This window comes from Coturnix japonica, chromosome 1, assembly GCF_001577835.2.
Source record: "Coturnix japonica isolate 7356 chromosome 1, Coturnix japonica 2.1, whole genome shotgun sequence".
NCBI lineage: Eukaryota > Metazoa > Chordata > Aves > Galliformes > Phasianidae > Coturnix > Coturnix japonica.
In genome coordinates this window covers 82,489,868-82,517,500 of record NC_029516.1, presented here as the reverse complement: position 1 = coordinate 82,517,500, position 27,633 = coordinate 82,489,868, and the positions used below count along the sequence as shown (strand labels likewise).

Below are 27,633 nucleotides of genomic sequence, written 5' to 3'. Positions count from 1 at the left end.
ACAGTTCTTAGTACTAACGTTTTGCTTAAGTTCTTCCCAAATTCACTTCCAAGTGATCAATTCCTTTCTGGATCAGGAATAATTCACATTTTCAGATGCGTCTATTCCTCTGCCTCCTAAAACACAGGACTTCACAAAAATGCATCGGTGAAAGGCATCTAAAAACAGACAACTGGCATTTTCTAAAAGTGCCTTATTGAGATATTTAACTGTTTCTCCATTAAGAAAACATACAGATCTGTATTGCAGTTAAGTATTTGAAAAGGATTATGGCGACTGGAAAATAACCACCAGAAACCAACCACACAAAACCAATTTAACCCACCGGTTTTTTAGATGGGAAATCTGTAATCTCAAATGCCCCTGAGCATTTGTTTATGCAGAGAGACGGATGGATATGCATTATTTTTTACATACATTCTCCTCTAATCAAGCACGCGGTTGCATTTCTAAATGACCCCTACCGCTTACTTCCAATCTTGTCGAGGCAGGCTTATACCTCCATTCGGGGATTAGAGCCAAATACAACAGAGGCTACCTAAAGAGAACAAGCTGTTGCTGTGTCAAAACGTTGCAATCGAGAAATCTGGAGAACACGGATGAAGAATTTCAGAAAAAGCACCTGTGCTCCCTGAAAAGTAGTGCCGGACATGGAAAGATGTACAAGAGCTGGAAAGAAAACGTGACAAAGCAATCATTTGCTAACCTTAACGTAGGCTGGAAAGGTAGAAACACTTCTTACACCACTCACGCTTCGATTCCTGCATCTTCCCACAGCCTGGTGTGCTCTGCTGAGGATTTCGTGAGGCCTCCTACCCAGGCCTTTAGCCCAGGATCCACCATCTCCTTACCTGTGCTGACACTGACAAACAACAAAGGCACCACCATCCACGAGAAAGGCACAGTCTGCCACAGCTGAATACTTCAGCCATTTGCTGCATTAGTTTCTAAAAATCTGAATGAAGCAATCAAGTCTAAGTACACACAAGGGAATGCACAACCATTACGCTTGGAAAGACCACTGAGGTCACCCAATCCAACCACCAACCCAGCCCCACCATGCCCACCAACCATGTACTTCAATGCCATATCTATACAGTTCTAAAAAGCCTCTGGGGACAGTGACTGCAGCTCTTCCCTGAGCAGCCTGTGCCAATGAACTCTTACAAACCTCAACTCCTTCCTGTCACCTTGGCTATACAGGAATGCATCAACACCTACTGCATGTTGGTTAGAAGAAAGAGATAACTCTCCTCTCTCCTGAAGAGCTGCTAGAAAACACACGCTGGCTGCAGCACCCCTCTGTGCACAGTGAGAGGAGGAGCACTTCCCCAGCCTCTCACACACCGACCTCTAAGCAGTCAGAGCACCCCAAAGAGCTGCCCAGTCCCTATAGCAGCTGATATCCACACAGCACATACACACACTGGGAAGTTCAGGGTTCTTTCCACTGCACACAAAAGTGCTTTCAATTTTAACACTACACTGCAATTAGAATAATAATACAAAATCCCCGCAACACAACTCAGAACATCCAGACAAACCACAGCTTGACCAGTTGCACGCACATTTTAAGTTAGCAAGGTTGTTTGGGCACCTTTCTCAATATTTCTTTTCGCTTCACGATCTTCAGAACTTCACCTGAGCCCGTGATTTCCTGCCCATCCTACCAAGCCGTTCGCTTGAGATATATCATTCCCTTTCTGTTTCTAAACAGGGTTAAGGGAGTTTCCCCCGCTTTGTCACTCCTTTTCCCAGCTGGCCCGGTGCCCACGCTGTGAGAAGCACCGATGTGACCAGCCCCAGCCCCCAGCAGGAGCAGGCACACACTGACACCTCTCTGCAAAGCCTGCATGAGAGGGATCCCGCTCTCCCACGCCGACACCCCGGCCCAGCTGCAGCCTGGCGTTCTGCCCCGCAGCGTTGCCTGCGGAGGATCCCTCAGCCCGGCCACGGGGAGAGCGCGCTCTCTGGCAGTAATAGAAAAGAATTAGTCATCGCGATGTCAAAAGTACAAGCACCAACTAAGTCAGCAAATACTGTTCTGCTCGGAAAAAAAGCGTTGCTGGGCGGGGTAGGGGGGCACACTGTTAGCAGCTCGCTCCCTCTGACCGGAGTGCCCGGCGGGGCTCCAGCTCGCTGCCCGCAGGGCACCCCCCCATCCCCGCCAGCCCCCAACGGGCACGGCTCTCACCTGGGCACCTCCCTGCTCAACTCACCTCTCCCTCAGCAACGCTCCCAACAGAGCAGCAGCCCGACGCTGCCTCACGGAGCAACAAATACACATATATATGTATATACTCCAATTCCAATAGTAAGAAACGCACCGCCACCCCGCTGCTGCGCCGCTCCCGCTCGGAGGATCCCGTAGCCCCATTCCCTGAGCGCAGCTTGGATTCCCGCACGCCGAGCTCAGCTCTTCGCACCTGTGCGGCGGTTCCCGACTCCCATCGGGCCGTACCGGGCCGTACCGGGCCGCCCCGTCCCTTCAAACTTCTCCATTCGCGTCGTGCGGGCAGCTCCGGCCGCTAACGCCCGCGGGGGGCCCGGGCCGGGCGGGTCTCCCGCCGGAGCATAACGCAGCCCCGCGGCGCCGCCCGACCCCCTTCCCACCGAACGCCGGCGGGTCCGGCCCTGCCCTCCCCGCTACCTGCGGCCGAGTACGGCCCCGTCCCGACCCCCTCCCGCCGCCCCCGGGCTCACCGAGCAGCAGCAGCAGCAGGAGGAGCGGGAGCGTGCAGGGCGCCCTCTCCCCGCGCTGCCCCATGCCGGCGGGTGCCTCTCCCTCGGCGAGGCGGATGGCGGCCGCCGCTCACGCTCTGCTCAGCCTCCCTCCGCCCGGGGACCGGCGGCCGCTCGCCTCCCGTTGCCCTACGAGCGCTCGGAGCCGCCCGCCCGCCCCGACCGGCCGCGCCGCGCCGCGCAGCCAACCACAGACACAAACTTTCCCCAGCGCCCGCCCTCGCGCGCCCCCGCCCGCAGGTACCGGGGGAGGTGCGGGTACGGCCCGGCCCCCGCCGCCCACAAGGGGAAGGAGGACCGGGGCTGTCCGCCTGCGGGCAGCGGGGCGGCTCGGAGGGGCGCCGCTACCCCTCTACCCGCACACGTGGCCGGGAGAGGCCGCGCTCTGCTCTGGCGCCGCCATGGCGCTGCCTGACCCTGACCCTCGGGCACTGCTCAGCCCCCTCCGCCGTGTTAAATCACAGCATGACCCGGGTTGGAAGGGACCTCGAGGATCATGTAGTTCCAACCCCCCTGCCCAGCAGGGCCACCAAACATACACATTTACTAGATCAGGTTGCCCAGGGCCCCGTCCAACCTGGTCTTTAAACATGGGGGCTCCCTCTGTGTGAGTTTCCCTGTTCGCTTCCCCAGCTCCCTTCAGGCCTATTTGATGCAGCCAAGTCCGTCTCATGTATTTCACCTCGTGGGACTCCTCCATGTCCAGCCTTCTGCCCCCACCACAGCACGGCCACTTTGGGCCCCCAAGGCCTGCAGCACACCTGGGCCTGGAGCTGGGCTGGGTGCTCCCGGCAGCAGGAAGCGCAAACCATGTGTGTACCTGGGGATGGTTATCAGTCTGCATTTTAGGTTGGACTTTGTCATTCATTCCGTTGTGAGGGCGTTGCCTGATGGGAGTGAGACAGAACCCTCCTCAGGTGGGTTGAGAGAACTTTCACCCTCCAGCCACAATTGCCTGAGCTCCAGTTGAGGTGAGGTGTGTGCAGCACAAAGCCCTGTCCCACCAAAGTAACTCTGGCTTAAGAATGGGGCTGCAGCTGCCAGCAGGACGCCTAAACCAAACAAGGCTGCCTTCATCAGTGTTTACGTTGCCCCTATGCCAGCTTGTTCTTGCCACCTGCTTCTATCGCTCTCCTCTGCCGCCATTCAAATACATTTCTTCTGAACTTCTTCCCTGTAAGCCACATCCCTTGTGTCAAATTCAGAAAACAGAGATCTCCTATTTTTACCCGTCCACTTTCATCATGCTGTTTGAACTACTGATCCTTCATCAAACTCTAGTCCAAATATCTCCCCCTGCACTCCTTCAGCCTGGTAGCAGCAATGTATGTGTGGACACGGCTCACTGCATGCACAAGTATCCTGCTGACAGGAGCCCTGTGCTCCCTGCCTGCCCCATGCTCCCCATGTTCCTCTGCTGGGTCAGGTTTGCTGATGAGGACCTGCATTACAGGGCTGAATGGCTAGAGCAGCAGATGTCTGCAAGAGGTGGCCTTGGAAAAGCCTTTCCTTCTGGTCATCTCATTTGGAAGTTCCCGTGGTACTCACTGTAACCACCAGATGCAGATATCTGCTTCACTATTGCTTTGCAGTATTACTGGTGATGGTGAAAAGGTAAATTCCTGCTCTCCTGAGCTGTGCTGTGGTGTTCTCAACAAGTGTCAGCTCCCTTTTTAAACTGGCTTTTATTCAAAACCCTTTTCCTTCCCATGCAGATCTGAAAACAGAAGGGGCCACTGTAACCCCTTAATCTGACCTGTACACATGAGCCACAGAGCTTTTCTCAGTGGCTGGATCAAAGTGGGTTTGTTGGAGAGACAGCACATCTTGTCTTAAAGGCTCCAAGGAATGGCAAGTGCCTTACACCACCTACTAATTTGTTCCAGTGTTTAATTATCCTTGCTGCTAGAAAATTGTTTCTTTCAAGGTGGAATTTGTCTAACTTCGACTTCAAGACATCAGAACCAGTTACGCCTTTGTCTACAAACTTGTGCTCCTATCACCTCTTCCTGCTGCACTGAATGAGTTTTCTTTGAAGCCTCGCATTGTTTGATTCAGTTTCCAGCCCCTGCAGCATTCTGTGGACTCTCCCGTATTTCCAAGTGCTTGTTGACACACAGGCACTGACCCTGGATGCATTATCGCTGTGGTCTGTACACATGCTGCGCACAGAAGGCAAATCATTTCTCTAGCATTATTTGGTTTTCCCCTTCTCACATATCCAAAAATGAAACTAGGTCATTAGCTGCTACACTACATAAAAAGCACGTGGAGCTCATCCCCAGGCCCCTTCCCACACCTCTGTATTCCAAGGCATCTTTGTCTGGCCACATGCCGCTGATGCTTTTCCTTCCTCACTACCCAACCTTACAGCATGGAGCATTAAAGAATATTTTGAAGAGTTGTGACAATTTTGGCACATGTTTGAGATCCCCCCATTCATCCTGAGAACCATTTTGCTGAGGCTGATGAATCGCTGGTGCAGAGGCCAAAAAGAAGAGGGCTGGAGCTGACCACAGCATCAGTCTACCTTGTCCTTCAAAGCCGGCTTTCTTCCTTTTTCGTCTGTCCTACTTTCAAATGGATTGTTGCATGTGTGTGATTATGTCATTTTTTTTCCCCTTGCCAATTCCATTTTGTATAGTTCAGCTATGGGAGCCAGACTGAGTAGAAAGCTTTCTCCGAGCATAAAGTCGACACAAATATCTTCCTCTGTTTTTGTGCTCTCGCCATGTTTATTTATGACATGCAGAGTAAATATGTGGTCAGTTGTTTGTTTCTCAGGAAGGCTCGGTTTGACTTTCAGCATTTAGCATTGCTGTTGTTGCGTAGATACCACATATATATTCACTTATTGATGACACTGCAGGATTGTTTGCCTACATTTCTTCATACCTGGATTGCTGCATAATGCATGGGCAAAAGGAGTCTCTCATTTTGGGGTAACTAGATTAGCCAGCAGACTCTCGGGGAACGATCACAATTGGAGGGTTGTATGAAACAATATGCACACATATGTGCATAAACATGAGCGCACGCTGATCCTCAAGAAAGCCACCTGCTTGCACAACTCCTCCAGCACATACTTAGCAGGCTTTGCAAAGCCTTTCTGTTAACAAGCATGGATGAGCAAGTTGTGTTCCTCACCTTGTTCCTGAGCAGCAGAGGTGAGATGAGTGCCCAAGGGAGCGTGGGGTGCAAGGCGTGCAGCATTCAGGAGCCCCGTGCATCTCTGGCAAAAGAAGGGCCCACACAGACAGGGCCCACACCCTTCTCAGGGCAGGGGCTGCAGAAGCGCTGCTCCCATGCAGATCGCTGGCTGCAAGCCTTAAGAAGTGGAGAAATCTTGTGGTCCCACAGCCTGAGGGCTGTTGTGTGGCAACCATAAGCTCTCCACAACGAAGAGAGGGCTAGGCGGGAGGATAGGGCCACTCTCAGCTGCTCTGTCAGCAATACACATACGCTGAGGGCAGGAAGGAGACCGCCAGCCGATTCCAAGCTGCTCACACAAGAGCCCCAAGAAAAGGGAGCCACAGTGTAGACTGTCCTGGAGACACCTACAAATAGATGTGCCACCATGTGTCATGGCTATTCTTTAAAGATCCTTTCCTTGTGAGCTAGGGACATTATCCCTGTGTGATGGCCAAACTCCATGTCTCTTGATTTCATTCTGCTCAAGGTTTGCCTGAGATGCTGGAGTGGCACAGTACTCATCCTCAACCCTTGTTAAATCTCACTTTGCTCTACAAACCAGCTGGCATGTTCCAGCCAAGAGGCTGTGACTGGTGTGAGCCTTGTCAGCCTCTGAGCTGCACGCTCAGGTCAGTAAAATGCTTCTGAGCATACCTGGACAGAAAATATATGTCCCTTGTCATGCCTCTCTCGGTAGCTGAACAGAAATATGGGCAATAGCAGAGAGCTCTCAAAGAACTGTGAAAAACTCAACTTACCCATTATGTATTATGCATTAAAAACCTGTGTCTATTGAGCTGTCCAAGATAAAGTCCTACTGGCATTTGATCAAAAGAGCAGGAAATTACCTTGATTTGTCCTGGCTAGAGCTGACTGCCTCGTGTAAAAAGTACTTGTGAATTAATTATTTGCAGATTGATGGGGAAAAAAATAAGTAATTTATTCAGCTGGCTATTGAGGTAACCAAGTCATGAGGAAAAAAAAAAGCCACACACATTTGTGAGTGATTTATTTGAACATCTAGTGGAAATTTGAAGGGAGAAAACAACCAAACTATTTGCCACCACTACTCAAATGCCAGTAGATTTGGATAGTACTCATGCACTAGTGAAGTGCATAAAGTTATGGCCCTAAGAAAGGTATTGAAATATGAATTCAAGTCTTCAAATCTACGCTGTTCTTAAGTAGAGATTCTCCTCAACCACTGCCCGAAAGATACCTATTAGTGAGCGCAGGATACATTTTACATTTGCAGCTATTTATTCTTATTTGTTACAAAGACATTCTGGGAACTCTCTTGCCTGATAAAATGCGATGAAAATTGAGTACCTTTTACTTCTGTCCTGCCTCCCTTCGGTGGATCTCTAAGCACTTTGCAAATTTCAATGGGTTTAATGTTACAGCTGTTCTGTGAGGCAGGCAGGCATAATGAAACCTAGGAAAAGTGGGAAGCACACACGCTGCTTGCTACAGGTTCCTTCCCATCATAAACCCTCACACTTCATGAGCATTTTTAGAGTAGGCTCCTTTCAGCAGAGCACATCATTTAAGGACTTACTACACTTTTCAAATCTGGCTGCCTGAAGTTTGGTTCTTAACTCTGTACTTAAGCACCCATAAACAGCTGCTTTATATTACATGCTGAGCTCTTGTTGAACTGGAATTTTAGAGCACTAAACACACAAGGAGTGAAAAAATCCCAAACCCATGTATCATGATAGTTCAGTGCATATATGGAGGTTCAGCAGCATGACCTTAGAAGCTTGCCTGCAGAAACATTTATGGTGGTCTGCAGCCATTATAACTGGAAAGGTTGCAGAAACCTGTGAGTGGCTGCAGCTTGCACACAATGTCACCAATGCCACACAAGCAAACCACACACAGAAACTTATCTAGCCTGCTAAGCAGTAAGGGAGGTATCTCTCTGCTTCATGCCTCGCTTGTATGCTTCCAGCAGCAGAGCTGCAGTCCCTCCCTTGTTTCTTCCTTGAAACTGTGACTGTATCCCATACACAGAGCCATATTTCAAAGCACTGTCTAGGTATTAGAGATCCGGCACTAGATGTTGTGACACCTCTGCTACGGTACGTGCAGTAGGGATAAAACCAACACCCTGCTCAAACCGTTGGACATTTTCCTGTCAAGTCTAGTGCAAGGAGGGCTTGATCTCTAGTACCAAATGGAGATGACTAATCAACAAATTATTGAAGAGAAGCTGCATGCTAAGGCGGTACGTGACTAAATTATCCCCCAAATCTCACCATCTGAATTCCTGCAGAAGTGAATAATTAAAGAAACGACCTAAAAGATACATGTTTTTTATGTAACGGTGACTGAATATCGAGTTAAAGATCTGCTAATCAGCTTAAGCAGAAAGAAACTGTAGAAGAAGAAATAAATATTTGGATGGTTGCTGTTGATCATCGGTGGCAGTTTAAATTCCAGATTTACTCAGCGTGATTTTTGTTCTCTTTCCCGCTGGCACGTCTCCTCTCTTGAAATAGGAAAAATCAAAAGGAGTCAATTGTGCTTTCAGGTTTTCTCCATTTCTGTGTTGTGACTGCTAAAATCATAGGGGAGGATATTGCTCTTTTTTTAAAGGAATAGTTTTTATTACCGACAGAGAAAGAAAACAATAGAAGCACTTCTGTTGGTATTTGTTTGTTTTCAGATGGATTCTCCTAGGCAAAATTGATGCCGGGAGAGCTGCAGAGTCTCTGCTTATAGCACAAGCAGGTACAATTCTCATCCTGCTCCACATTCGCTCTCCCGATGCAGTCCACCTACACTCCATTGTGGAAACTTGCTTTGTTTTTTTCCTGAGGTCAGCCTGAGCTCAGCTGTTCTTTGTGCTTCTACCTGTGGGACTACTTTCTTTCCACATCAGAAAGAGGCTCAAATCCCTTTCTAACCTTGACTGCAATGAGCTGGACATCCATGCGATGAGGCCGCGTTGGGTTAAAGGAGAAGCAGCAGCAGCAGCATGTTTCTCTAGTAGGTCCCAGAGCCTTACATATCATTGCAAGGCATGCACACCAATCTTTAGGCTTTTCCAAGGCATAAAAATAAGAGAACCAATAAGCCAGGAGGCCTCTGCCTATGCAAGGCTAAAATGTAGCAAATAATATACACTGAGCCGCCACCTACTATCCTGAGTTGATTTAAAATAAACTGTAATTCAGGGATGAGAAATGAGCACCACAGGATGAGGCAAATCCTTCTCATGCAGCAAGACAGTGTTGTCCTGCTGAACTATGAAAGAAGAAACGCTCTATCTCCTTGAGAGAGGACTTCTAATTTCTTGAGTAGCGCCGCTAAAAGAATCTTCTCAAGTGCACTTACGTTAACGGGAGTTAATTAGAAGATTAGGCCGGAGCTGGTGTTCATGACCCCTTCAGACAATCTGGGCACACTCTTTAGTAACAAGAGCCTGGAAGCAGAGAAGCACAGTGTTAGCTGGCAGGGTTGCTGTGCTCCAGGGATCTCTTTTCAAAGGACACAGCAGCCTGCTCTGGGGCTCCTCCTGGCCCCTGATGGAATGGGAAGAGATTAAAGGGACTAGAGACAATCGATGAAGTCCCACTGTGTGTTGCTCAGGTTCATTTTTATCTTGCAGTGCCGAACAAGGAGATAGGAGATGCAAAATACATGCAAAATAAACCAACGTTAAAGTTCAGTGGCAACTAGCAAGCTTTCAACAGAGTTCCAGAAACAAACTCAGAGAGCTTGATGCACAAATAATAAAGGAGAGCAAAGAAACCTGTGTTCTTGTTTTATTTCCAGTCCTTTTGGCGTCCCGATATTCCAGCTTCTGCTTACTGGCACGCATTCCCTTCTTCCCTCTGTTTTGTTTCTCCTTTGGATGACTGGCTAACTAGCTATTGAGCCAGCAGAGGGAAAAAACGGGTCAAAAACTGCAGATGTCTCAGTGTTTGTGCCCAGGGGACATCAGATAACAAGCTGTTACAGGCTGCCTGCAAATCCACTGGTTGGCTTGTTATTCTTGAGTGCCCGCATAAGGCCTCATTGATTCTAGTCTGGCATCATTCTCTTGACTCTGCAGTGCTTTGGGGGTGTCTGTGGCACAAATGCCTCATCAGCTCATCCAGCACTCCTGTGAGTCCTGGGAAATGGTTTTGAGAGGGACCTCAGGTGCTATCAGTGAAGATGCAAGATGAGCCATTATCCGGGGAATTCTATGTGCTGCTGGGACCCTGCCTTATACATCTATGCCTTTGCAAATCCTGCATCCTGCAGAAAATGCTCCCAACATTGATGACATAGGGAATGTGCCTGCTGATCAAGTTGTTCACCAGGATGACCAAAAAGCCCGCTCATGGCAAGTTAAACTACAGCACAGAGTCTCCTTGCCTACACTATGACCACAGGGATTGCAAGCAAGGAAGCACATTCAGATTCAAATCACGATATATATAAAGTCTCGCTAATTTAGACCCAAGAGACTTCACGAGAGGGCAGAATTTGGCTCACTGTGAGAAGGCAGTATCTGCATGTAAAATCACTGAAAAATGTCCAGTAAAGCTACATATATTGTGTCCCCCAAAATGTGCTTCCCTGACCAGGGAATAGCTGCTATTCATGAACTTCATGGTTTAGAGCAGAATGAGGAGGCTCAGTAAAAGCAGCATGAAAAATGCTATTAACATAGTTTTAAAGAGCCCTTAAGACCCAGCCTTTGTGCAGATGGGTGAGCACAACTGGGCAGGGCAGGACTGTGCAGCTCTTCTTGTGCCCCTGAGGAAATCAGTTCCACCCAGCTGTAGGACAGCAGAGGACCTTGCATCCCCTGCCACACATATGTCCCACCAGGCATGTCACCCAGCACAAGGCAATGATGCTGTGAATCCTTGTCCCCTGCGAGCAAGGCAAGCTGGTGGGGCTTCTTCCCATAGGGAGGTCTGGGAGTAAAGTGGGCAAGGAATAGTTCAAAAGGAAGCATCATGGCATTTAAAGCCTGTCACAGAGGATCAGGGCAGCTGGGTAGCCTTGGAGACAGAAATTGAAGGTGTGTTATGGGGATTTACATGCTGTTTTTGGAGGCCCTGTTTCAGTTTAAGATGATTAGCAGTATCTGTGAAAGCCCGCAGGAAACTGTCTCCTATAACTTCATAAAGGCATCAGACAAGGCGTAGCCCTCTTCTTTGAGCAGGAATTCCCTAGCCAGTGGCTGAAGAAACGTGTTGCTTTTCTCCTTGCTAAGAGTAGGCAGCTGCTGTGCTTGCTAGATTTGCATCCAGGCTGCATGTAAAGATTTGATTTAAGGCAAGGCTGGCTGACGACTCTTAGCACGTAAAACTTCCAGACGGGGGGAGGGAGCAGCTGCAACTACAGTTTTCCACTGGAAAGTGAGAAAATAGGGATAATTTCCGTTTCTACAGCAATGTGAATAATTATTGAAAAGAAAATGGTTGATTGGCAGCTAGAAGAATTGTTCTTACTATACACCAAAATGGGCCAGTAGCAGCAGCACAGATGAAATCCCTGGATGGAGGAGTTCACTCCTAAGCATTAAAACTACGTTTTCCACTCACACTTTCATGTTTGTTTGCTTTTCATTTCCCCTTTCTAAGAATTTACACACACTCACACCCCCAAAACATTGTTTTACAAGGTTTGCATATGGACACCTCCTCCACCATTCCCTGTTACTCCCACTTACATCTCAGCAGCTGACTGAACAAGACTGCAAGCCATTCAGGCATTAAGCCTCTATTAAACCCTGCATCCACTTGTAGATTAAAAGCAACAACGTTCATTCTCAAGAAGATTTGGGGGAAAAAATAGCCATACTGAGCAGCTGACAGACTTTCCCCATGAAAATGCTTTCACACAGAGCTGGTTTTCTGATGGTGCCTCAGGGAGGCGCTTCTAGCACTTTGTGTACATCCAGAGAACCATGGTGATAGACTTCTGATGTGTTAATAAAACGCCAAGCCATTCCTGGAGCCATGCTCTGGCATTCGAGTCTGCACTTATTTCTGTGGATGTTACTAGTGCTTCTGCTGACACCCTAAAGAAGGTTGGGCACTACATAACACCAGCTCATTGAGCTGCCTGACCACTGCAGGAGAGAAGACTGGTGATGTTCAGCTAGCCTAGTTGAAAATCTGCTGAAATCCTCCCTAGCAGCTATAAGTGAAAATCAGAACATTCAAGCACTCAAACCTAAAACATCACTGCAATTTGCTGCTGAGCCCACAGGCTCTCAGAAATAATGAATGTGGAAGAGAAAGGAAGGTTGCACAGATACCTTACATGGCAGGTAATGCCTTCTGTAGCCAGTCTTCTCGGACTATTCCCGTCAGCGTGTGCTGGAGCACAGCTCATGCCTATTCAAAGAAACAAAAGATGTCTCATCTTTCACTTTCTACTTCTTCCACACTGCTGGGAATTACTGCTCTTCTCCGTTCTGCTACTCACGTGGTGAGAGTCATTTTTAATTTTTTAGCGCTGTAAAAATAATACAAAGCTTCATGAATGAAGCTGGCAAAATACAGAGCAGGGTTTTACTCTTCATGCACAAAGACAAAATGGTAACATAATATTTAATCAGGGAGTGAAAGAAAGAGAAGTGAGTTCATTAACTTTTCCCTTGAGTGAAAACTCCTATTTTCATTTTTCTTTTATTTTTATTCAAATAGTTTGCAAGAGAACACCAGCCATATGCAAATGCGTGTGTGCTCTCAGAACACAGCTTTCTTTTATATAGATGATCACGAACCAACTTCAATAAAAGGAAAGAGCTACGATTTTTTTCCATAGAAATAACCCTCTCTATTACCCTCCAGTTATCTCTTCCACATTCCTTAGAGCCTGTGCACTCTAGTAGATGGCCTCTGGAAGTATCAGATAACATGGACCCAATGGCTTTTACCCAGCACACAACCATTAAGCACAAACAGCACCAAAATGGCTCCACTATGAAAGCGTCCTGAAGGCTCTAGAGGAGCCTATGCTGCAGCATCTCCTCCAGATGATCCCTTATAGATGTTGCCTCCCCATACACCCGCTTGGACAGCAGTGTGGTTGAGCACAAGCTCTCAGCTGCAACAACAGTTGAAGTTACCTACATGGTTCCCACGTCCCCTCCAAGACAATGAAAACGTACTGAGCTCCTCTCACCCGGACTTATTTCTGGATTCCTCCTGCTGTTGTTTCCTTTCAGAGAGCTGAGTTATCAGAAGCTGCTAATTTATGAGGGCCAGTGCCTTCCTCAAAGACATTACCTCTGTCCGATCAGTATCTGAAAAACCACCAGGAACTTCTCCATGAATCTTTCTGGATTACATCCTAAGCAGCTGCTGATTCTTTCAGAGTAATAACAGAATTGAAATCTGAGAGGAGAAACTGCAGCTGCTGCCACAGCAGAGAGAGCTTATTATGAGACATTGAACTCTCTTGTTTTCACTCCTCTTTTCTGTCATTGTTTCGGTTTTGTGGGTTTGCTTTGGGTTTGTGTTTTTTTCTGTTTGTCTGGGTTTTGTGGGGGTTTTTTTTGTTTGTTTGTTTTTGTTTTTTTGCCTAAGTGGTGAATTATGACAGAAAATCCACACAGGGAAGTTGAAGCCTATCCCTGTAATGGGCAGGTTCCCATGCAACTGCAGATGACTTCACCTCTTTTGGTTAGCAACAGATGATAAACTGTCCTTCTCAGTTTTATCCCCTGAGGTGTTTCCACTGCCTTTCTGTGTGAGTCACATTTTGTGCTGGAGGGACTGAACCATGATTTGAGCCATTTGCCACCAGCGCTTGCCTCTTCCCAATGCATGCTGGCTCACGTCACCTAAATTTACAGTGCCATGTTGCACCATAGTCAAAGATATCCTCCTACCTGTCTCTATGGTTAATGCATTTTGATACTAAATCTCTCAGTGCAGGGATCATATTGGATTTTTAGGTCCTATTATAATACAATAACCGATAACGGGGAACACTGTCTGCCGTAAAATATGATTCCCCAGGCAGCACTTAATGCAACCTTTCAGCCCTTAATTACTTGAGACAGAAACAGAGAGGAAAAAGGGAAAGCCCAGAATAAATGGAGCATCTGCTCCTGCAGCCCCCAGGAGGACACTGGAGCTGCCAGGACTGAGGCCTCCAAGGGGTTCCTCTTGTTCAGGATGCACAGCAGTGCTGCAGGCAACCTTCTAACTGAGCAGGGCCTTACTGTGTCATACTCAGGGCCAAAAGGTTCTGAGGTGAATATTCTCAGGGTAGATCTAAGTCCAGTGCTATCAAGAAAGGAACTTCAGAAAAGTTCTTCTCAAAAACTTCAAAGTTTTTGAGAAGAATTACCAGAGCTCTTTGAGGATCACAAAATGCTGCTTCCCATTTGTATTACAAAGCCACGTGACACTGAGACTAAGAATTAAGAAAAAAAAGAAGCAGAGCACCTGATATTGTAACATAGACGAAGCTCAGGTGGCTATGGGCAGCGGTGAAAGATGCCAGGTGGAAGTGAGGAGGCTTCCAGGCATCAGAAAGCTTCAAGAAGAGGCTGAAACACTTCCGACTTCCTCCAACCTCCTTTTTCACTGCCAAACACCTGAATGACATAAGATAAAAAAGCCAACAAAAATAAAAGCTACTCTTGAGTAGGCAGGTTGCTTACCCAGCAGGCAGGACAGGGAAGTTGTTTTCCCCTTTATCTGTTCCAGGCCCTTCTCCAGAAGCGACATGCTTTTCCCCCTCACTGTGAGAGTTCAGTTAAGCACTTATCAAGCCCTTTCCAAATCTGGAAACACTGATGTGTCATGGAAATACTTCTTTGTTCAGGGGTTACTGGGTGATTAATTGCAGTAGCTCCTCGAAGGACAACTTAATCTGCATTAGCAATTCACTTGCTTCTCAGTGCCACTGCCAGGTCTGTGTTGGGAAGGCTGGATGGAGAATTAGGAAGTTAAAATCATTTTCGCCCTTCTTATCTCTAGGCGTGTCTTAAGCAACTTGCCTAAATGGCTAGCAAACATTTACCACTGTGCAGCTGTTAATTATATATTGTGAAAACAAGTCAACAGAGAACCTCAGGCTGATTTGGGCTTTATAAAAGCTTTCCCAAGCAATCAGCTAGACCATATCCTCCTAAGCAGCCCAACCCCTAAACTATTTGTCGATCTTAAAATTGTGGCTTTAACCAGCAACATGATTTTGCAAACAGCCCATTGTATGTCTTGGAACCAAAACTGCTCTGTGACACAGGCATGTTTCATTATTGGTTCAACAAGTCTCAATCCCATATGGCTTCAGTTACAGAGAACTCACTGCAGCCTTTCCTTTCTTGCACAAAAGCATCGTCAGCTAAACTCCAACAACCGAAGCTTTTTTTTTTTTTTTTCCAGGCATGTGCAAGGGGTGGAAAGAGTTTAATTGAATCTGATTTGATAGCTTCACTGGTTTTAGAAATCAGAATGGACTGCCATTTATTCTAGAACAAGCGATGGGGGAAAAAAGAAAACAGGAGGCCAGATTCTAACTAGTGCTAGGACTGTTGGACGGTGCAAGGGTAAGCAGTGGGATCTATAGATGGGCATGCAATGCTTCTACAGACCAGGAGTGAAGGTGAACCCCATAGCAGGAAGGGTTTGATAAATCCATGCTCCTGATTTTGGAAGCTTTGGGCACTCAGTTCTGCTGGCTCCAGCACCAGTGGCTTCCCAGTGAGCAAAACCATCCCTTCATAGATGCCGGGCAGTTCAAACATCCTCCTGCAGCTCATGGTTCTCAGCCAAAGCCCACTCAAGTCAACAGGAATCTTTTTGTTGACTTCAAAAGACACTGACTAGTCCCTAATCTGTCATTAGATCGTTTGAGGATAATTAAAGCCATATTGTGTAGCAACAGAGGGTGGACACGGTCCCTTGGATGATACATTTTTCTATCATTTGCTTAGTGAGTAAGGCTGCTGATGATAAAAACACCAGTAGCAAGAACATCCATTTAGTCTGTTCTGTGAGCCTGCCAGTGGCTCTGGGGTGTTAGATGATGCAAGGAATCATAGCTTTGCCTTGCCCTCAGCATCTCAAATATTCACAAAGGAGGAAGCCAAAATCTTCCCTGCCTTCATTGTACTGTCTTTTTCACCCACCACTATTCAAATCTGGTTGCCCTGGCCCTGTTAATTCCCTCTTTATTCCTTCTGTAGCACCATTATAATGCTGGAGTTCTTAAGGCAGCTCACACATTTTTACCACTAGCTCACTGCAGATGAGAAAAGGCAGCTTGATATTCACTCTGGGATGACAAGGGACCAGCGTGTTAGTACCCAAAGGGTCAGAGCAGGGCTCTTACCAACTGCCACCACTGAAGAGCTTTGCACCCTGGGATTTCTAGACAGGTGCTGGGGAACAGGAGAAGCAGGTACCTGCAAATGCCTGGCTGAAGGATGCTTATAATGTTCTTCATTTCATAGATACCTTGCTCTTGCAACCTTCCACATTATTCTTTTAATATCTTGGTGCTGAGGTGTGTGAATGGGCAGTACTGGTCACTTCTCACTGTGACAGTGGATGCAGCCAGGACATGTACCTAAGTTCAGGTGCCAAAAGGACCTCAGTGTGAAATAATAGAGGTGTAGCTTCTAGTAGCAGAAATCACATGCCTGAGAACACTACCATTTATCAAACCTTACAACAGGTAGCCCCGGTTTTAATATTTTAAACAACGATTCAAACATCAGTTCTTCCTGCAGGCACGAAATAGCACACACACAGAGGCTCCCAGCTGGCATGCCATCTCTTCCTCCTGTCTCTGCTTGTGTCACCACCAATCCTACTTACCACACCCAGCACTTCTGCCTCACACCTAGAAATGCCGAATGGGATTTTACACTTATTAAAGGGCATCACAGCAGATCTCACAGAGCGTGTGCTGCTCTTTATCTTGCAAGCCCGTCTTCACTGTTGCATTGAGCAAAAAGGGCAATTCTTCTACTGCAAACCAAATATTCCAATTTCAAAATGTTGTGTTGTTGTTTTTCTTTCCTGAGCTGCAGTTATTACAAGCTCTGTCTTTTCCAGGCGTGTTGTTGTGCTGGATCAGAAATAGCAATGCACGGCCACCGAAGGTTGAGCCCTGTGTTTTGCTAACACTTTGGAAGATGATACCATCTGTGACATGATTCAGATCAGTGGTTAAGTGAAATTCAGCTGGCAGGGAGTTATTCACCAGATTAATGTTTCAGAAGTTCTCCTGCTCCCAAAACGATGCTTTGCTTTCCCGTTCCCTCTGTTTCCTTCCACATCTCAGTAGGCAAGCCCTGTCAGGTGTCAGAGGCACCTCGTTAGCAGGCCTGGACAGGGCAGAAAAAGCAGCCTTTGCTACCAGAAACCTGCAATACACAGAGCACACATCCTCACCACTCAGAGTGAGGGCAGCAGGCCATAGAGTTACTGCAAGACACAGGGTGAGGGTCCTCCTGCTGTACCCTGACACAGAGAACACCGTCAGCTCACACGCAGAGGGCAATGTGGAAACTCCTTTCCTGGGTACCACATTTTGTCCATCTGGGATGAGTTGTCACATGCTTCTGAGATGCATCCCAGTTGCATAAGTGAGAACAAATTGAAACCAGCTTGGATTTTAACACCATGGCAGTCATATAGCTCTCCACATGTAGTCTGGCCCAAGTAACCTCAAAACACATTTGTAGAGATGGGCTTTGCGGAGGTCCCCTCTGAGAGGGAAGTGCCATGTTTTTGGATGCTGCTTAGACAGCTACAAAGGAGCAGTCCTGTAAAAAGCTCCCAGTGTCGGGAAACACCTAACCAATGTAAGCCATGTGATTCTCATGTGGGAAATAAAATTCTGCAGCATCATTGTATGTACCTCTTCCCAGCCATTTCCTGTAATACGTTTGTCTGTAGAACATCTCTCACAGTAGTAATCTTCTTCAGCACGGGTCTCTCCAAAGGTACCTCCTTACAAAGCACATGCTCAAAGCCAAGCTCTCTGTCTCTTTATCTGTTGGTCCAGGGTTCTCTCCAGTGGACAGTGTGGAGCCTCAGAGGTTCCTATGGTATCTTAGGGTCAGGGAGCTGCTCTACACTGCATCAGGCTTTCTCTGGATAAAGCAGTTCCTTGTAACTGAGAGACTGGAGGTCAAAATAAATGAATTCTCATCACCATCACGTAGCTTCATAAGCTGCCCACTGCCGCGTTAATCGAGCATCATAATTAAGCAATAAAGGCAGTTGTTTCTGAAGTACTTTGAACATCATAAAATAGTTCTGATGGTTAAAAATCCAGAAGAGCTGGAAGCCATCACCGTGACAGTGCTGAAACAGAGATGTGCTCTCCGGCAGCGAGGCACAGTAAATTCAGACACAGCAAGGATGAATTGGTTTGGAAAAAAATAGTTTGGTAAAACAGAACATTTTTGCACCTGCACTTTGCTGTTTTCCTGTTGACTGGACACCATGTCTGGTCACTCCAAACAACAGAGTGACAAAAAGCTTAAACAATTATTTCCTTGAAACAATCTGGAAATGTACCTGCTCTTGCTGAATATACCTCATCTGGGAGGCAATTTTCCCCCGCCCTTCTCCACATCAGCCTGGAGTTCCTGTTAGAAAGATGTGGTAATACGGAGAGACATCAGCATCATTCACTGAATGAAAATACTGAAACAGCAAATGGTTTCTAAAAATAAAAATATAGTGAATGTGTCTTTAGGTCTCTGAGGCATTATACGGTGACTAATCAGAGCAGTTTTCCTACGAAAAAGGGACAGAAGCAATAGAGATGGAATCAAATTTAATAGTACAAAATGCGAGGTCGTGCCCTGAGGGAGTAATAACGAGAATTTCTGCTACCAGCTGGGAGCTCATCAGTTGGAAGTGACAGAGGAGGAGAAAGACCTGCGTGCGCTAGCTGATCAAATGACTGCAAGCTGGCAATATCATGCAGATGTGAGAAAGAAAAATGTAAGCCTAAGACACATCAGATGAAGGATTTCTAATAGAACTTGGAAGATTTTAATACCATCACAGAAGTACGGAACATTCTACATCCACACAGAAGATGAATTAATTTAAAATTGATTTTTTTCTTTCCTCTGCCTTTCTCTCTTAAGATGACCGGGGAGGAGAGAGCTTTCTTCTACAAGAGGAGACTAAACAGGTTTGTTTCTCAAAATTAGCAAAATACAGGCTGGGATGAGATATATTGGTTGCTTATAAATACCCCAGACTGGGTCAGCCCTGGTAGCACAGGTGAAGGAAATGCAGCTGTGTGACCAGAAGGGATGGAGTCTGGTTACACTTCTCTTAGACACCATTTAAGGGCTGACTGCCACTGGGGAAGTATCTCTGGTTGGAGATCCCTCCCTTGTGGAGTTTTTCCCCAGAAGCCTAGATCTTTGGAGATGGGTGAGCATTCCTTTCCTGTTTGTCCTTTTGCCATTCCACTCCTGTATTGCCTTTCCACTGCACTAATCTTTCTGACTACGACCCAGGCCAAAGGCTCCAAGTTGCCCACTGCATTATGACAAGCTCTGCTCCTGCCTACAGTAGAGGGAAAACGCTTCTCATCCACCCGCTACTGCAGTGGCACATACACACCTCATCCCTGTAGTTCCAGGTGCCACATCAGCACATCATGGACAACTATGTGAATTGAGGAGCTGCCTACTCAGAGATGGAGCCTGGAACAAAATCATAGAGAAGGATGGAAAATTGCAGACTGCAAGCCTCCAGGTGTACAATGAACAGGAGCTCTGATCTGGCAGGTGCTCCATGAAGTTGTAAAGTTATCTGAAGACTCAAACTCCACGACCAGATGCAAAAAATAAAGTGAACATCTATGCAGGGGATCAAGTGTACAGGCTGAGTGAAATTAAGCATATAGCACTAAAAGTCCAGGTTTGAGATGACTTAAGTCATGTAATAAGTCAGATCTGAAACTGCAGTTTTCAGCCCTGTGGAAGTCTGCTGTATGGCTCTTCAAATTGGTCTATTCTGGCCACTCGAGGTATGCAGAAATTTATTCTTCCTTTGCCTGTATCAGGAGACTGGGGATCAACAGGTGATCTCAGAAAGTAACAAGATACAAAGAACAAGATAAGGAAATGTTAATTAAGTTTCTTTGGCTTCAGGCCTTAGTACATTAGCAATAACCTCCTTTAACCTTCTCCCCAGCACATCATGGCCATCAAGCTGCTATGCAGTTAGGGTGGCTGTTCTTTCATGTAACACTGTAACTTGGTGCAGCAATTTGTCACTGCAGATAAAATATCTTTGCTGTCCCAGGAAGCTTGCAAGCTGAAACAGGCATGGCATGTAAACTCAACTGGAAGGTACAAGCTAAAGCACAGAGGAGCCTGGAGAAGAAAGAAGGGGGAGTGCCCCAGGAGGAAGGCTTTGCAGAGAACTGCCAAGGAAGATGAGCAGTGCACATGCAGTAGGAGCAAAGAGTGCTCCAGGCACAAGGGCAGGAGTGTGAGCAAGGGATGCACAGAGGGACACAGAGAAAGTCCAGAGAAGTGCAGAGGAAAGAGGCTGGGAAGGAAGGCTGAGGGAGCTAACAGACCTGCACATATTACAGGGGCTCTGAAAGGAAGGGCACTGTAGATCATGTAGGATGCCTGCTACATCCCACCTGAGCCCTTCCACTTGCTTCACATACACACATACAAAGTGAGATGCTTCAAGGTGAAAAGCACCTATAAAAAGATTTACTATTTTGAGGTTTGAGAAGCTGTGGAGATCTTTGTTCAGAAACACGCCTGAATTTTGTTCCTTCATGGCACAACTGTAGATCTGCATAAGTATTTAAGCGCATCTCTTTGTATTTAATGTGGCTGGTTTTCTTGGGTTTGCAACAGCAGAGTCCTTCCTGCATGTTTGGATAGCACATGCACAAAGCTCTTACTTTGAGCACAGCTACTGAATGTATATGTTTATTTCAGTTTTATATTCCAGGCACTGAGCAAACCCTCAACAAATGCTGTCCTCAGAACTTGGCTGCACACCCAAGCCAGTCAAACTTTCCATGGAGTCAGAACCTCAGAAATCCCTCACCAAGAAGGAAACATTGGTTGCCTGAATTCATTTATGCAGAAGAGGGGAAAAAAGAAAACACATTCATCAAGTTTTGTCTGGTCAGATGGTACTGTCCAGAAACTCAGCCTTCCACTTCTGTTAGGTTTTACAACCTCACCAACCAGCTATATCTTAGACTGTGGTTAAGAGTATGATGGAGAGGACTAAACCAATGCCTTGCTGTTGACACTGTTCAATGGGAAGCCTGCTGTGCCCTTGGAGAGGCCCCATCTCTCCAGGGAAGGATGGGTTCTGCTGCAAAGAGGGACAGAGCAGGGCTTCATTTTCAGACAGGCTACATTTGAATTAGGCAGCACAGAGCAGATGTCCAAGAGACAGCTAGGAGGTGGGAATAAGGCAAGGCACAGGGAATGAGTCACCCGCAGCTAAAGCCAAGCAAGGGCTGAATGCTGCAAAAAATCATATAAGGCAAGAGCAAGGCAGAGAAAGAGAAGGAGTCATCCTTGCAGGGAAACAACCAGAGAGACTGGAGGAGAGTGAGCAAAATCCTAAAACTACCAAATAGCAGGACATAAGAATGACTGCCCTTTACCAGGTGAGCATCCAGCCTAGTATGCTATTGCTATCAGTGACTCCGAAAAGACATTTAAGGAAAAAATGCAGAAAAGCCAGGATGGGTGCCTTGTGACCTTCCCCTGAGGACCCTTCCCGCTTCAAGGCACTTGCAGCTTTCACAGTCTTCAGGGACCTCTTCTCTGAACCTAACTGCTGCTCAACCCCTCCACATTGCTGGCTTCAATCATAACTAGAAGCAGCAAGCTCCACAGCCTGAGTGCATACCAGGAGAAGGGAGGCAGGGAATGGACTGACAAACTTGGGATTGCAAAGAGACTTCTTCTGGGAAGGGACCTGTGGCATCAGCCAGTCCAGCCACTCAGCCAGCACTCTCAAAACAGCAAATTGAGGCCATGCCATTGTCATGCACGCAACTCTCCAGTCCTCTGAAGAGTCAGAAATGTTAGCGTTGCCTTCAGATGGACTGCCCCAAGCATAACTGTCAGAAGTGAATCTCTTTCTGAGGGAGAAAAATGCCAAACCAATGACTTTCAGTACCAAAAAGTTTCTTTTTCCTTCAGATACTCAAGGAGCCTGCAGTCCCTGCAAGGACAGTTCCTCCCCAGGAGAAACACTCCATCAGGCACTTTACAGCCCAAGCTGGAACTCCTTGATGGTCACTGCTGTGCTGGAGGGGCATAAACCTGCCCTGTGCTCCCTAGATGAGAGGAGAAAGGCTTTGTTTCCTGAAACGGTGGAGCATTACTCTTTCCCTCCAGGAAAGAGGCAGCAAATGAATGTACTGTGACCAGTAAAAGAAATAGGGAGAGGGGAGGAGGCAGGATTTAGGTTAGAAATGATTTTATAACAAAGGAGACTGCAAGGTGCGTGGCCACAGTGGGAAGGAAAAGAAGAAAAAGGGGGGGGCAAGGAAATGGGGGAGAAGGAAAAAAAGGAAAAGCATTCAAAGCCTTTACAGTATTCATCAAAGCAGTAACATTATTGCATGTGGGTTTATAGCTCCCTTGCAGCCGTAGCAGCAGCTTTTCAGTCAGGCTGGGCTTAAAACAAGGCCAGAGCCGGCTCCTTGCTGCTCCTCTGTGCATGGGCATTTCCCATCCCCTTGCAGCAACTCCAAAATTCATTTCACCCTTTAATTGGATTTCATGCAGCCACACAATGCATGGCACAGCATGGATGGTGCTGCTTGGGAGAGGGGTACCCATCACCCACCCGGGGGGCAGGGGCACTGGGGATGAGCGGGGTGCCTGCAGACACTCCACTGGGTGGCTGCTGGGCTGGCGGCACAACTAATGCCCTATTTCTGGTGTCCAATTTCAGCAACACACAAGTCGCTTCCATTTCATCACACTCAAAAACGGCTGGGCTTAACTAGGTCACATTTCCTCACCATATCAGAGGCAAAGGTTTGTCTTGCTTGAATGATTTATGTGAGGCCCAGCCCTTGTACGGGGGCAGAGACACCAGCACCCTGCTGCAAGAGATGACTGAAGCTCAGCCTCCAAAGGGTAGGTGAAAGAAGAAAGGGCGAGCAGCCACTTTGGTGTAAATCCCAGTCTTCCCTGCCTCCTTCCATCAGCCGCTTTGATGGCACAGCCCTCTGCCTCCCATCACAGTCATCAGCTGTGGCGGTGATGGCTCCTGCATGATGGGTTACAACCACTAACAGCTGCCTCAGGGAAAACACCCAGGGAGCCCTGAGAGCAACCTCAGGAGCTGCACACTGGTACCAGCTGGACCAACTCCTGGTTTCAACATGAGTTCTACCAAGATCTCAGTGCCTTGAGTCATCTCACCACCACCCCCATGCTGATGTTGGGCTGCTTAAAAGCATCCACCCTCTTGCTAGGATTTTTTTTCCACGAGGGTCAAGGAATACCTTTTGATTTTTACTTATTTAGCAGGATAAGGCTTCAGGGAGACCTTATATTAGTCTATAAATACTTAAAGGGGGCCTACAAGAAAGACACTGAGAGACACCTTACCAAGTAGTGCAGTGACAGAACAAGGGGTGATGGCTTCAAACTAGAAGGGGAAAAAATTAAGTTAGATGTATGAAAGAAGTTCTTCATTCAGAAGGCAGTGAGGCACTGGCACAGCTGCCCAGAAAAGCTGTGGATGACCACTCCTGGAAGAGCTCAAGGCCAGGTTGGATGGGGTCTGGGCAGCCTGAGCTGGTGGGGGGCAGCCCTGCCCATGGCAGGGGGCTGGATGGGCTACGAGATTCCTTTCAACTCAAGTTTTCCTGTGATTCTATAAACTGACATCCTTATTTTTCAAGCATCTCTCCACAACCCTCCTTATGCAAGAGGGAGGAAGAAGAGTTCTCTGCCCCCTCTACAACCATCGCTTCCTGTGCTCATTTTTGCTTTCTTCACCAGTGTTACTTGCACAGTGTGCCCCAGTCTGTAATTCACCTGCTTTTCTTACACAGCAGAGTGGTGGTATTGTCAGCCTTGCTTCTTTATCCCACTCTTCAGGCAGCCAGCCATTCTAATTCCTCTTGAGACAGCTGCTGCAGACTGAGCAGATGTTTCCACTGAGCTGTGTCCAGTGACACCCAGCCTCCTCCTGCAACCACACACCCAGTCACAAGCCTGGCAAGGCACAGAGGAATCCTTCTGCACCATGGTTGTCAACAGCGAGCTCCACCTGCCTGCTCACCTGCCATGGGTAGGTCCCACCAGGCACCCTTCCCTAAATAATTTCACACCATCTGCAAACCTCGCAGCTTTGCTGCTTCCCCTGATCTTTGTGAGCCATTAATAAATACTGAGCCCCAGCAGCAGGCTCAAAAGCTGTCAGCTTTGCCCCCAGTTCCCAGAGGGCCACAGCACACTCGTGCTGCTTTGCAGTGCCTGAGGGAGCACTGTGCCAGGCCTGCCGCCTCAGCTCAGCAGTGTGCCACAACTAGTGATCCATGGGCTGGAATTCCTGTCTCACCTCCCTAAGGAGGCACCCATTCAGCGTGTTCTTCCTCTAGTCCACAAGGAAGGGGAGATATGCTTAGTTTTTGCCTCACACGGGGAAACAGAAGGAAAACTTTGCTCTGCAGGTCTCTGCTTCTGACAGGCCCCATGAAGCTGCAGGGCATGGTCTCCTGCCACTCTAAGCCACGCTGGGTCAGAGAACAGCACTGCCATGCACTTTGCACAGCCCACCATCCATTCAGAAAGGCTTGTTACTGTGCAGGGAAATCAGCCACTCCTGCAGACTACACAGACTTGTTCAGCTGCTCACGCTGAGAGCTTAGCCACATGAAAAGGAACCCAGCACGCACGGTACATGACTTTAAAGCAATATGCTGTGGTCAAAAGAAAGTCATTGCTGATAACATAAGCTGAGAGAGCTCTTCATAGCAGAACTTACCCTGCCTAATTTCCACTTCCCATTTCCCTGTCTTTCAGCAAAAATGCTGCTAAGAACATACCTTCTTTCCTCTTAACAATTGACCAAACTGAATTTTTGCCCATTTTCCAGAGAGATCCAGGCTGGAAGGGCAAGCACAATCTGCAGAAGGGACAACTTGAGCAAGTGGGAGCAGGGGACTGGAGAGAAGGTTGCCTGGCACAGCTGGTGCTTCCCATATTAGGACAAAGAGCCAAGGACAGAGGCAGCAGCAAAGCCTGCCTTCCTTGGTGCACAAGGGACACAAAGGGCAGGTTTCCTGCTCGCTGTTTCTGCCTTTGTTCCACTTACTCTCAGCGACTGCCAGCTCCGCTCACAGCCCCCCTCTGCACTGCTCAGACACCTGACCCTACCTTTTGTGCTGCTCACGATCCTCACCACAGCTCCCATCACTCCAGATGTACATTCCACAAAGGGACTGTGCTCCAGGTTTTTTAAACATGTCTTGAAAAGAGAGCAGCTATTCACAATGGCTCTTGCTGATATTCCTTCTGCATCCTATTCATTTTTAAGTAGTACAGCTAACAGGATTAAAATTAGCTATATTAAAACATGTCAAGCTACCACTTTCTGAAGGTAACTTATTTGTTTAAAGTTTTCTATTGCTTTGATTTTCTTTTTCTGGGTAGAAAAAGAACATAGCAATGAGTGAAGGCTTGTAGCACTGTGTTATTTCCACTATCACAGAACTACAAAATTGCTTGGATTAGAAGGAACTTAAAGTCCACCCTGTTCCAGCCCCCAACCATGGCAGGGCTGCTCCCCACCTGCTCAGGCTGCTCAAGGCCCATCCAACCCAACCTTGAGTGCCTCTATTGATGAGGCATCCACAGCTTCTCTGGGCAGCTGTGCCAGCACCCCACTGCCTTCTGAGTAGAGAGTTTCTAACATCTAATCTAAATTTTTCCCTTTTAAAGCCATCACTTCTTGTCCTTTCACTATCAGACCATGTAAAAAGTCACTCTCCCCCCTTCAAGTACTAGAAGGCTGCAATGAGGTCCCCCCAGAGCCTTCTATTCTCCAGGATAAACAAGCCCAACTCAGCCTTTTTCTATAGGAAAGGTGCTCCAGCCCCTATGATAATTTTCTATGCCCTCCTCTAGATCTGCTCCAACAGCTCTACACCTTTCTTGAGTGAGGGAACCACTACAAATTAAACAGCACTGAGAGAATGACTGACCCCTCCCCCCACTCTACCTCCTCATATCAATTTGAAGTGCAGTGGTACTCATTATTTCATGGTATTTCATGGTTATTCTTGTTATTAGATGCTGCTATCAAACTTTTCCTAGTCACATACTGCCCTTGTTGGTCAATGTTCATCAGAGTACTACTCATCTTATCAGAGACTCTGACGCACTCCTTGGAAAAGGTCACACCTCCATCGCTTGCCCCCATTTCTGCTAGTAACTGCTTGATGCTGAGTCTGAACAGGACAGGTAGCGCCTTTCCCAATATGGATTCATGGCACCAAAGCCCCTCAGGGGCTTGACATAACCTACACAGCTGTTTGTTTAAGCAGCCAAGAGGTTTCTCTTCAGTATTTCCAAAATGAGACACTCAGAGCAATTTTTATTCCCTTCTATACCAAGAATCTCAAATCCTCATTAGCAGAATCAAGAAAATGAAATAAAAGTTTTTTTTCCTCTCTTTGTTTTGCCATTTGTTCTTCATTTTCCAAAGATTCTCTCTGCCTTTACCAAGACCTGGTCCCTGCACAGGGACTCCCTTTTAGCATGTGTTAAACTTCATGGAAACCTCTTTCCTGGACTGGGGAACCCAAGCAATGTGAACACACACCAGCCATGAATTATTTCCATAGGTTATCCTGTGCCAAACGCTTTGTAAGCTCCTGCCTCCAGCCATGACCTACAGCTAGCCAGAAATACTTGCTATGTTATAATGTGATATAAAGCACAGTAATAATTGCAGGGTGGCAAAATCCTAGGCCACAGCAAAGGAGAATAACCCCAAATACAGCAGGCAAAAACATAGAAATAAAGGAGGGAAAAAAAAAAAAAAAAAAAAAAGCAGCTGCTTACCCTTGGAAGGTCTCAAGTAGGCAAGGACTTCCAGCAAGATACCCAGGTACCCTTTACCTCCACTGCCAACCCTTAAATGAGGTCATAGAATCACAGAAGGTCTGGGAAGGTGGATTCCGGCTCCACCCCTTTTGGTCACTCAGGTACATTCCTTGCACCTGAGCTCCCCTGGGTTGGCTCTGCCTTCTCACCAGGTGTTTGGTCAGTGCTTCAGGCTGTAACTCAGCATTTCCACTACAGATGCCTATGGAGCACAGGTCAGTGTAGGTACAGCTGCCTCCACACTACATAGTGAAGCATTCCCTCCTGCTAACACTGACACAGCACTCTCCTGTCCTCCCTACTGCCAGCATCCGAATTGCAACCTTACAGGGCATCCAAATTTCCATCTGCTCCCCACAGACCCCGTTCAGCCTTTCTGCTCTCACCCTCTCACCAAGTATCTGTTGCAGACTAATTGGCCTGAAGATCAGGTAGCATGCATTTGTCTGGATTATTTCCTGCCCAAGCTAACCTCAATAGATATATATATTTTTAAAGGGAATGTTTTGGCAGAGCATCAGAAAGGAAAACTGCCTGACGGTGTAATCGTAGCTTAATGTGCAATAGACACAGGGAAAGCCCCAGCATTTGGGGTGGATGAAATGCAACTCACT

General features: G+C 47.3%; 1 protein-coding gene and 1 long non-coding RNA gene across 3 annotated transcripts in view; both read right to left on the bottom strand.

The window, feature by feature from the left end:
* PTGFRN (prostaglandin F2 receptor inhibitor) overlaps positions 1-2,948 on the bottom strand; it is a 64,584-nt gene extending 61,636 nt beyond the window's left edge. The window contains exon 1 of one of the 2 annotated variants that reach the window (XM_015879534.2): positions 2,704-2,948. In XM_015879534.2, the coding sequence (XP_015735020.1) occupies positions 2,704-2,767 (64 nt within the window). In that variant the 5' untranslated portion in view covers positions 2,768-2,948. The remainder of the gene's footprint in view (positions 1-2,703) is intronic. The other variant, XM_015879527.2, reaches the window with a different exon arrangement.
* Positions 2,949-6,999: 4,051 nt separating this feature from the next.
* Positions 7,000-27,058, bottom strand: LOC107321981. Its single transcript, XR_004309251.1, has 5 exons — positions 26,978-27,058; positions 18,444-18,514; positions 14,349-18,044; positions 12,206-12,284; positions 7,000-9,364 (listed from the first exon to the last, which is right to left on the bottom strand). It is a non-coding gene; the product is annotated as an uncharacterized LOC107321981 (long non-coding RNA).
* Between the last annotated feature and the right edge of the window lie 575 nt (positions 27,059-27,633).